Genomic DNA, 12,377 nt, shown 5'->3' on the forward strand with positions numbered 1-12,377 from the left:
GAAGTTGAGGAAATGAAAATGACGAAGTGGAGAAAGCAGTTTTTTTTAAAGGTGGCACCACATCTGGAATAAGGACTAGCTGTATACTCTATAACCCATATTGCACCCATCAATCATACACGAAAATAAATGGAATTGAAGGTTCTTTGAACAATATCTAAGATATACAATGTCTTTTGTAAATAGCCACTATCCCAAGTGAGGAAACCCGGGGAAATACTTTTTCTCTAAAATTCTAACCCTATGCAAAATAGGAAACTGTAGAGTGCCACGTTAAAGCAAATATAAATATGTATGCATTTTTTTCTTATTTTCATATCATTATGTATGATGTTCTGAAAAAATGGTGCATTAGCATTGATATTATGTATGAAAATAAGTTAATTATGCTAATTTTGTTCTGGCTTACATAATGTGTCATGAGACTTGTTTGTGTGAATAGTTACTTTAATTATGGGGAAATTAGACGCCTTAGAAAATAGGAATAAAGTCAACTTAAATTTAAAACTGTTATATTAACTAAAAGAAATATATAGTGAAATTGTTTCTTTTCATTTATTTGCAATGAAACTGAAAACAAATGGTGGCAAAGCAAATTCGCCTTCTTCCATATTAAACAATAAGCAAATATTTAAACTTTGACCTTTATTAACCACATCTGTTCCACCCCTTTTCAAACTGTAATATTTATTGTTCACATCTCAGGAATAATTCTGGCAAGTTTCATGTTCATGTGTTTAAGCATATCATTTGTTGCTATGTTGACAAAATGCAATGTGCATTTTAAAAATTACTCACTTTTCATCGGGGGTGGGGGGAAGGGCTTGTGTAAGATTCTGACACTAAAAAATATTGTTCTGTGGGGGGGGGGGGAATACAGGATAATTATTCAAAAGGACTGTTTCGATGCTTGCGAATTAAATGTTTCAGCCATAAAACCAAAATTGATTCATACCTACCGGTATGTGCTTTTAAGGGGGCACTCACCAGTTATTATGCCTTTTGAGAGATTGACTTATATAAGGTGCAGTTGTTTGCATTTGAAACATGCACAGTGGAAAGAATGTTGTTATTCCGCTATGCTACTTTGTTGTAATGTGACTGACATTTCTTTGGATATTGTACTTTTGGAAATTGTAAATGATCTAAGCACAGTGCTGACTCAAATGACTGCTCCTTTGTGCTCGAAAAATCAGCCTGAATTAGTCTAAAGTACACTATCTTTAGCAGCTATTAAAATAGGGAAAATGAATTTTGCCAGACTAAAAAGTACCAGCTTCTGAAAGTGCAATGAATGAATTACTAAATATATAAAATGTAAAAAAAAAAAGATATTGGCTCTTGTATTTACAATTTACCTCTGAAGTTCAGGAAATGAAAATGACCAAGTGGATAAAGTTTTTTTTAAAGGTGGCACCACATCTGGAGTAAGGACTTGCTGTATACTCTATAACCCATATTACTCCCATCAATCATACACGAAAAAAAAGGGAATTGATGGTTCTTTTTTAACAATACCTAAGATATGCAATGTCTTTTGTAAATGGCCACTATAACCAGTAGAGAAATCCGGGAAAATTCATTTTCTATAACATTCTAGCCCTATGCAAAATAGGAAACTGTAGAGTGCCACCATAATAATTGACCACTGGTGCTGGGACCTATTTACACGATTCTACACTTACGAGCTTCAAAGTTTTCTTGGTATATCTGCTACATTTTGGAACTGTTCAGATGCTATCGTCATGATGATGCAATTCTATTGCTTATTATGATACAAGCTTGTATTTACGTCAACAAGAAGAACTCCCGATTAGAATGTGTTGACTTGATTTGACCACAAATTAAGAGTTTGTTACATTTTTATGACATGTCGACTGTAAAACAATAAATACGTATCAATTTTCCATCATTTTTCATAATCACAACAGCATCTCAAAATCATTCGACCATAAAATCAAACTCTCCTGTAAACAAATACCTTCTCTCTCTCTCTCTCTCTCTCTCTCTCTCTCTCTCTCTCTCTCTCTCTCTCTTACATCAACATGCATCAACATATTTGGAATATATCTAAATATTTGATTATTTATTATAGGAATCCAACCTCCATATCTGATACTACTAAGCTTGGTATGTCCTGTTTGGCTGAATATGGCGGCCCTGCTTTTCCCTGGGTCGTCCTTGGAGGATTCGATGGTAGATATAATTCAGATTTATAAGTTGTTCTTTGATCGTACTTTAGACTTCAGAACACATTCTTAGACGTGTTTAATTTTAATTTCGTGTAGAGTTGTGTAATACAGTGTAATAGAGTTGTGTAATATAAGGTTGTTTAGTGTAAATATGCGTATTGAAGTGTGGTTTACTGTTGTGTAGTTAAATGGACTGTATAGTGTGGCGTGACCTGGCGTGGTGCAAAATAGAATTGTGTAGAGCAGTGAAGTGTAGCAGTTTAGTATTATGTAATGTAATGATGTGTGGCGCAGTATATAATACTCTGGTGTAGTGTCCTATGCAGTGGTGTGGCAAATCACATGACTACTAGTCTGGCTTGTAAAATATAGAAAGCATTATGCATAATTAATCATTGTGTTTATTTACAATTCGACAAATTGTCCTTATTTTTACTTCACCGATGATGCCATCATGTAGCATGTGATAATGTTATGACTCCATAGTCTTAAACTAAGTAACATAAAAATCAAAACCAAAAAGTTGAGTAAAATTCAACAAATAATGTATTTCCCTTGAACACAAAAAGAACTTACAGTATTTTGATTTAAATCCCAAATAATCATAAACGTTCTATCGCAAGTCCAAAGGTCGATAATGTGACGAAAGAATTAATGTGGTAATCCTAAAGAATTTCAACCTTTAAGGTGCTGATGTACCAATATTCTTGAATGTGCTGAGCTACAGTTGGTCTTGATATATCATACTCAAATAATCCAGACTCTCTTTTAGTCAATAACAATACCAGACTATTATATTAGCCGAAAAGGTAAAGAGTACTTTGTAATTGCAATGAATAATTTTGATACATATGTCCTCCCAAATTATAACTGAACACAAGTAAAAGCTCTGATCAATATTCCCAAAAGAGTGATATGAAGATAGGAATGAAGACTTTGTTGACTAAAGCTCTTTCATATTCATCCCCAACTGACCTATGTTCCAAATAACAATTTCTGAAAAAAACTCATCGTAATAAAAAATTACACCAATCCATACGTAAATTTGCTTCTAAAATCTTCTAAAGTCAAAAGGCCATGTCAGCTTGTCCAGTCTATAAATCAAAGACAGTGTTTATATATATATATATATATAATGTACACTGTATCAACGATATACCAAGAGATGTATCAAATTTTCATTAAAAGGAAAAGAGGCTTGCTGAGTTACATTTTAATGAATAATTTATACAACGAGTGGTGTATCATTGATAGTGTGTACATACTGTATATATATATATTATTTATATCATATACAAATACATATATTTGCCCTTTGAACGGAGTTGAGATTTACTCCAGGCAGCTGTGTATTGAATGAACTCCTCACATCCCGAGTGTGCCCACTAGAATATGTAGTTATATGCCTTTTGTGTCTATTCACAATCACCTTTGCTTATTGAAAAGTTGATTTTCTTTTTTGTTTCCATTTTTTTTTTCACATTGATTAAATAAATATAATTAAATAAATATAATACATACTTATGATTTAAACATGAAAGATGGTTTTAATTATGAAAGTAGAGCACTACAAACACATGGTTAGCTACGCCATTCAATTGAACGCTGCCATTCACGTACCGGCACATGGAAATTAATGTGGAATAGAAACTAAGCAAAATGACGAACCAAAAAGAGGTTATTAAAATATTTTAATATATTTACAGTTGATCTAAGTTATTCTTCTTCTTTAGTATCAGTGCCACCGACCATAAACCCTCTCTCTCTCTCTCTCATCCTTTGGTCGATTTGACTTAACTTACCATCATTCATAGGTCCAGAGATATCGTGGGATGACACAAACGGAAATCCTCTACGTTCGACATTTCATTGATTTTAGCCCGCATCTTGCTACGATTGTCCGGGGGGGGGGGGCTTAGGACATTTTCATATTTGATTAATAATAATCGAGTTTTAGAACATTATAGTATGTTTAAGAAACAACAATAAAACAATAATTACGTCACAATATGTGTACCACGTAACCGAGAAATTTACTGTATAATGTCGACATGGTTTGCAACTTTGTATCATTGGTAAACAGTGTTGTTAAATCCCAAGGAAAGTGCAAACATATCGTTACGACAAACCAGTCTTGTAGGTTACTTCGTGTAGTTTCTATTTCAAAGTTTTAATCCAGCCCAATTTCCTTTTCTCTCTCACTCCACATTTCTCATAGTTTGTCCGTTATGCATGAGAGGGGAGGAGGGAACAGAAAGCAGAAAGGAATGTGATGAAAATGTGTACCATATTAAATTCATTTAGAAAACGAGGATTGTTAATAGTTTTTATCGTTAGTTTCATATGTCACTATTGATTAATGTGTGGAAATTCATCATTGATCTAGAATGAACTGCAGGCAGTCGCTAGAATGTATATATATTCGTATTATTATTGCGCCATGGGCGGATCACAATTTGATATACCAATAGTATTGGTATATGGTATATCAAGTCGCTTTATACCAACACTTTAAAGGCCATGTTATTTATAATGTATGTGATATATATATATATATATATATATATATATATATATATATATATATATATATATATATATATATATATATATATCCTAGCTGTAAAGCACATTAGAACAGGCTTCTTTTGAAACAGTTAGATAATATTCCATATTTGTTATTGAAATAATGATCTCCTAATAGCTCATATTGCTTTATTATAGAATAAACTTATTCAAGGAATGTAAACTTTCTTTTCCATGGACATCATAAATTATGACGTACATTCACGTTCACTTCTATATATCTGTTCTTATTTATACCTGTCCATCTTCGTGTTTTAAAATTGCATATAAAATTTTCTCAAACTTAAATTTAATAGGTGACAATTATCATCAGGCGACAGCTTTCGTCTTGACCTTTGTGGTCAACAATCATCCTATCAAAGCGGACAATGCTAAGGCTGAAGCCTGGGAACAGGTTTTCATCGAGTACATGAAGAATTATAAACACCAGAATATGACCGTCTCTTTCTCATCAGAGGTATGTATCAAAGATAATAAAGGGAAAAGCATTCCGAAGTATATTTAAAGCATCTTTACTATCGTATTCTGAGCATCTATCTTTTAAGCGAATTATCACGTTCGAAAATCTATAGATCTTAATATTTTTTACAGTTGTGCGTCTTGAATTGAATTTAAAAGGTTAAATATGTATTTATTTATGACATTCACCATTAACACATCTCGACATGAAACCATAGGAAAATATTTGCCAACATACAATTTATAGTCAGATTTATTTATTTTTTATTTTTTTCTTACCATTTGGAATTCCTCTGCTTTCAAGATCCTTGCATCAAGAAGTTTTTCTGTAATTAGTAGGATTAACTTGGTATGTACGTCCGTTCTCCCCGTCTTGAACATAAATTTTCTCAACGTACCTATGTGGAGAGAACTATACAGTGTACTTTCAAAATGCATACATATTGTGTCGGTGTTTGCAAAATAAATGGTTGTTGTTGTTGTAGGGTTTAACGCCATTTTTCAGTACATGATAGGCTATACATGGCGGCCAGTATAATTGGTGGAGGAAGAACCCTGGAAAATCCCGGGAAGAACCACCGACCCACGAGAAGCTACTGGCAGGCTTTCTCACGTACCAACGTTAGCCGAGCCTAAGACTCGAACTCACGCAGACAGAGGTGAGATGGCAGTGATCCGTAATGGTGAGCGCATTAGACCTCTCGGCCACTCGGGGCCCCCGCAAAATGAATGGTGTGTCGCACACCTGAATGGATCGCTGTGAATAACTTTTCATGGTTCATTCAACGCGTTTTGTTGTTTGGTTTTTAATATAAAAAAACGAACAATAAAAACTCCCAGCTCTAATTTACGCATCCTTTCATCTACTGTCCGCAAAGCTGAAATGACAATTGTTATCTATATGTACCAGTGTTTAGTTCCAGCAGTTTTGAAAGCTACCGATTCACACATTAAAAATTCTTTCCCGCTCCCTGCAATTCAGCTTCTGTATATCATTTACATTTAATACAGAGCTATGGAATGCTATAGCTGTCGTAAGATGATAACCTTTTTTATATGATGTGGAAACCTCTTTATATGATGTGCTTTTGTATTTATATGATGTGCAAATATCGTTAAATGCGGTACTTTGTCCTAATATGACTTGCAAACTTGTTTATATGCAGTGCGTTTGTCCTTATATGATGTGCACATTTCTTTATATGCGGTGCTTTTGTCCTTATATGATGCGCAAACGTCTTTTCATGACGTACTTTCGTCCTTATATGATGTGCAAACTTCTTTGTATGGGGTGCTTTCGTCCTTGTATAATGTGTAAACTTCTTTATATGCGATACGTTAATCTTTATACGATGTGCAAACTTCTTTATATACGGTACGTTAATCCTTATATGATGTGAAAACTTCTTTATATGGGGTGCTTTCGTCATTATTTTGATGTGCAAACGTCTTCATATGCGGTACGTTAATCCTTGTATAATGTGTAAATTTCTTTATATGCTGTACGTTAATCCTTATACGATGTGCAGTCTTCTTTATATGAGGTGCTTTGGTCCTTATATGATGTGCAAACTTCTTTTATGCGGTGCTTTGGTCCTTATATGATGTGCAAACTTTTTCATATGCGGTACTTTGGTCTTTATATGAAACTTCTTTATAATGAGAAGAAAAGAAAAACAAACAATGAAATTTCGCAGGCGCACAAAGAGGCCAAACAGTCTTTTCACAAAATTAATTTGATCGACTTAAACTGAGTAATCAAATTTAGGCTCAGTTATCATCAACCTGTCAAACAGATTGCACACTACTGCTAATCTAAACAGTGATCGCCACCAGTTTCTATATTAAGATATCTACACACATGAGGAAAGAAAGTCTATGTGCAATCATTCTATTAAGAGAGAGAGACAGAGAGAGAGAGAGAGAGAGAGAGAGCGAGAGAGATTGCGTGTGTGTGCGTCTGTGTGTGCGCGTGCGTGCGTGTGTGTTAATAATGATGAGGGTATCTTGGTACTGATAATAACTATCGCAGACTGTTTGACCCCTTTGCGCGCCTGCGAAAGTTCCGTTTTTTTTTTTTTTTCATTATAAAGAAGTTTCACATAAAGACGAAAGTACCGCATATAAAGAAGTTTGCACTACATATAAGGACCAAAGCACCGCTTAAAAGAAGTTTGCACATCATATAAGGACAAAAGCACCTCATATAAAGAAGTTTTCACATCATATAAAGATTAACGTACCGTATATAAAGAAGTTTACACATCAGACATCATATGAAGATGAAAGCACAGCATATAAAGAAGTTTGCACAACATATAAGGACGAATGCACAGTATATACAGAAGTTTGCACATCATATAAGGACAAAAGCACTGTATATAATGAAGTTCGTACATCATATAAGTACAAAAGCACATCATATAAAGAGGTTTCCACATCATATAATAAAAATTATCATCTTAAGACAGCTCTGGCGTTCCATACAGAGCAGCGTTAGTTCAATTTTGCAAAGGTCTGACACACAATCTAAGGATCGCAGGTTCGATGCCCACACAGTCGGCTGCTCCAATATATTCCAGGGAAAGGCACTTTGGTCAGATTTCCATGGCAAGATATAGCCAATAGTGTTGCCTTGAGAAAAGCTTTTGGCACATCGCTTTTGTTTTTTTTTTTTTTGCTTTAAAGTATTTAGCTAAAAATCACCAAAGTTTAGACAAATGTATGTTTGAAATTGCCAATATTTCTAAATACAAATGACAAGGAAATATCTTATTTCTTTATTTAGCGATCTATTCAAGACGAGTTGGATAGGGAGAGTAAATCAGATGTTATGACCATCGCTATCAGTTACTTCGTAATGTTTGCCTACATCTCTGTAGCACTAGGACAGTTCCATAGCCTGAATACCATTTTTGTGAGTATCTTGTCAAGGATTTTTGTCTCCAAACGTTTTTATTGTAAACTTATCTTTTTTCAGTTTAGTTACTTGCAAAACGTTATTGAAACACTGTAGCTTTGTATTATCGTACAACCCCTAACTCATATTGTATTCACGGTAATTTTCTTTCTGGACATTACTGAATTGCTTTAAACTTTTCAAATATATCCCATGGTGATACTATCGACACGAATCAGTTGAAGCCCCTCCGTGCACACAAATAAAACAATCGAGCATTATCACTGTGTCATAGACGCATATTATGATTGTATATATTTTACTTATAAGATGTTCGATGGACACAGAGTCTCTGTTAAAACTGATTTTGTGATACAAATGTATCAAAATTTCAATATAGGTTGGATAAATATATGAAACAATGCTTATTTATTTATTTATTTATTTATTTATTCATTTATTTAGATTGACTCCAAGATTACATTGGGTCTATCTGGTGTTGCAATCGTTCTGTGCTCTGTAGCAGCCTCTGTGGGATTCTTCAGTTACATTGGCATTTCTATGACCTTGATCATAATAGAGGTCGTACCGTTCCTCGTTCTTGCAGTCGGAGTGGACAACATTTTCATTCTTGTTCAAACATTCCAGGTACATAATCAAGAACAATCTCTTCACGCTAAAAATAGCAATAGTTTCTTCTGCCGTTCTTACAATTGTTGTATTTTTCTTTCTTTCTGTAGCAGACACATATTACTTGAATTGCTTGATTTAATAACTATATCATCTTTCATACTTTTCATATTTAATAACTATATTGTCTTTGATAATTTTCATATTTAATAACTATATTATCTTCGATAATTTTCATATTTAATAACTATATTATCTTTGATAATTTTCAATACTCAAGTTAAATCATAGGACATCATTTATTTGATCTTAAATGTCACATACCCTTCTCACCCCTTTTCCCCACCTCAACAAATCATAACAAGCATTCATTAACCAATATAGGCACCAGTGGCATCACTATGGGGTGTGGACCGCACGGGGTGACACTATCAGAGTGGGTGACACCAAAATGTTTGTCTATACAATATTTGTATTTTTGTGCAGGAAGTAGGTCCATGGATGTCACAGTTAACGCACTGGGTGACACCAACCCCAGTGAAGCCACTGATAGGCACACGATTCAGTGACATATTATGAAAGCTTCACTGAACAATTATATCAGTAGAATTGGAACTTGTCTCAAATTAACATATCTCAAATATGTTGTTATATGCTCTTGTTTTAAATAGAAAATCAAATATAAGATAACCAGTGAGATCCAACATAAAAAGTATCTGGTCTTAGAGTTCAGAATTAGGCTTGAATCGTCATTTATACAAACAATTAGAATGAATGGATGAATGAATATTGGTCCATGAATTAGTGGATTTTCGGAGAGAAATTATAATAAGTGGACTGAAATATCAAATTAATTTTTTTATTGCAGTCAATAAACATTGATAACAATATGACTAAAGATGTTCAAACTCCATATCGTCAGTTGCGTGGTTTTAAGGCAATTACGGCGACCGTTTATGAGAAATGCTATGTCCAAAGCCTACAATATAATTGTTTTCAATTTGGTTTCTTAACGAGTTTTTAACCTTGAATTAGGAAAGAGAATTATGTAATTACTCATATTGTCTGCTCGAATTTGCACAAAACGCAGCAGAAGATAAATGACAAACTGCTGACATTACTGTGAGAAATTTTCTAATTCAATCTAATGCACACTTTGGCTAGTCAGTGCGTTTGAGCATACAATAAAAAGAAAATTTGCATGTTCCGAATTAATCACGGGTATATTTTAAGTTATTGTTAAAAATAAAACCCACCACCACCATCCCCAAAATCCTCAGTCAAGTATTTTCACCAATTTGATGAAATAAATCCTTTATGAAAATGATAGAGGGACAAGAGGGAACCGGAAGAGAATCTGGAGGAACAGATAGGCAGAATTGTTGGAACTGTTGGACCCAGCATGTTACTTAGTAGTCTCTCTGAGTCGGTGGCATTCTTTTTCGGTAAGTAGATTGTAAGCATTCATAAGTCTAGAATGCTACAGTGGTAACCTCCCTTGTGTTGCAGTTGAAATGGATCGTTATGTAGATGCCATTGTATGCTTAATTTCTATCCAAGATTGTAGGTTTGTTAATAAAATGTTTATATGGCCAACTTTTATCCATGATTGTAATTTGTTAATAGAATGTTTACATAACATTTGAGTTTGGAACATTCTTGACCCAATCTTGTTTACAATTAGATTGGAATTTTTCGATGAAATGATTCACATCTATGTCAAGTGAAATGTTTATAAATAGGAATTTGGTAAACAATAAGTCATTCCTATTCTATATCAGTATGTGGGAATCCATGATCAGAGTTTGCATTTGTGTTGTTATTTGATATAATTTGAGAGGAAATATTTATTCAAAATATTCAATGGGATTACTAAAGTGTCCATTGATTTTAGGATTAATACATTGCATTTTTTAAAAACTATTTCAGAGACATTTAGGATCACATCACTGTGTTATATCAGGAAATTTAAAACTACTGAAATTCATTTCGAGCATTCTATACTTTTGGTTTTGTGACAGGTCATTTAGGATTATTTGGAATTTACAAAAACCGTATATGTCTCTTCAATGTTCACTTAGTAGAGAACTAAATTGCTTGTTGATTTAACTTAAATTATTGGTTTCACTTTCTTTCATCAACATAATTTAAGACCTAGAGTAGTCACATGAGTTATCTCACGCATCCCATTACTGATAAATTTGCGTATCTTCAATCTCTGTTTGACACTGGGAATCCAGCATTTTAACAGCCTATTTAAGTACGAGGCGTTCTTCCTTAATAATTGTTTGTAAATACTCGTACTTATATAATACCACTATAAATGTTTTCAGTTAAATATGATATTTCCACCCATTTATAAAGAAAAGACATGGACCCCAAATTTTATATTTCCAATTACAATTCATATTCTCCACTATGTCTGGAGTAGAAATCAAATGCATTATCAGCTTCAATCGTTCTCGCTTTATTTTTGGAGTGTTTAAATGGTAACTTGTACATGATCAGCTTGTAATTATGGACCCTATAAAGTTGGATATGTAGTCTTTAATTGTTCGTTTTATAAGTGTATATCATCAGTTTGTAATTACCGAATCTATCCAGGTGGACATTTAGTCTATAATTGTTTGTTTTAAGTGTACATCATCAGTTTGTAACTAGCGAGCCTATCAGTAAATTTTTTTCAGAGTTATAAATAGAAAGGAAACATAAATAAAAATGGCAGATGCCCTTGTTTTATTACAATACATTAGGAAAGAAATGCGGTAGTATTTAACTTCATTCTTGGTACGAAAGGTAGCAATGTTTTACCTCATTCTTGGTACGAATAGCAGCGGTGGTTTACCTCATTCTTGATGAGAAAGGCAGCGGGTATTTTACCTCATTCTGCGCTTTATATCATTCCTTTTTACGAAAGGTAGCAGTGGTTCTACATCATTCTTTGTGCGAAAGGCAGCGGTATTTTACCTCATTCTTGGTATGAAAGGCAGCAGTGTTTTACGTCATTCTTTGTATGTAAGGCAGCCGTGATTTACCCATTGTTGGTACTAAAGGCAGCAGTAAGTTTCCTACCTCATTCTGGTAAGAAATCAGTAGTGTTTTTACCTCATTCTGGGTAAGAAAGCTAATAGTTTTCTACCTTATTCTTGGTAAGAAAGCCAGCTGTTTTACCTGATTTATTGTAAAAGATATTTCCAAGATGTGTTTATTATGCCTTGCTGAGAATTTGTTACTATTGACCCTCACTTGCACCACAACCACTGTCATTTGATAGCTAGAATTGGTACTTCAGAGTTGTCATTGTAGGCAAATGTTTGAATTAGCCAAATTTGAAGACTGTGGGGCTGTTAGACCTAGCATGTTACTCAGCAGTATTTTGAAGTCTGTCGCTTTTAATTTTTTTGTACATAGCCCATACATATTTGTAAACCAATAATACTAAGTGTTAACTCCTCAGTGTTAAAGAGATAACGAATCTCTTTTGTTGTGGGTAATGTCTTTCTGTTCAATTTTTATTAACTATTGTAAGTTCGAGTGATACAGCTGTGTAAAACCAGAACGTAAAACTTCTTGATGTTTTAGAAGTTGATCAATTAAGGACAAATTTTCTG

The 12,377-nt window shown here is 33.7% G+C and overlaps 1 protein-coding gene across 1 annotated transcript in view; it reads left to right on the plus strand.

The window, feature by feature from the left end:
• The window catches only part of LOC149771417 (NPC intracellular cholesterol transporter 1-like), a 73,166-nt gene that overhangs the window by 28,067 nt on the left and 32,722 nt on the right, over positions 1 to 12,377 (plus strand). The window contains exons 6-10 of the mRNA XM_089948492.1: positions 2,096 to 2,196; positions 5,075 to 5,235; positions 8,026 to 8,154; positions 8,602 to 8,784; positions 10,097 to 10,211. Of these exons, the coding sequence (XP_089804618.1) occupies positions 2,096 to 2,196; positions 5,075 to 5,235; positions 8,026 to 8,154; positions 8,602 to 8,784; positions 10,097 to 10,211 (689 nt within the window). The remainder of the gene's footprint in view (positions 1 to 2,095; positions 2,197 to 5,074; positions 5,236 to 8,025; positions 8,155 to 8,601; positions 8,785 to 10,096; positions 10,212 to 12,377) is intronic.

Source organism: Sinohyriopsis cumingii, unplaced genomic scaffold, assembly GCF_028554795.1.
Source record: "Sinohyriopsis cumingii isolate HCF-2022 unplaced genomic scaffold, ASM2855479v2 utg001870l, whole genome shotgun sequence".
Classification (NCBI taxonomy): domain Eukaryota; kingdom Metazoa; phylum Mollusca; class Bivalvia; order Unionida; family Unionidae; genus Sinohyriopsis; species Sinohyriopsis cumingii.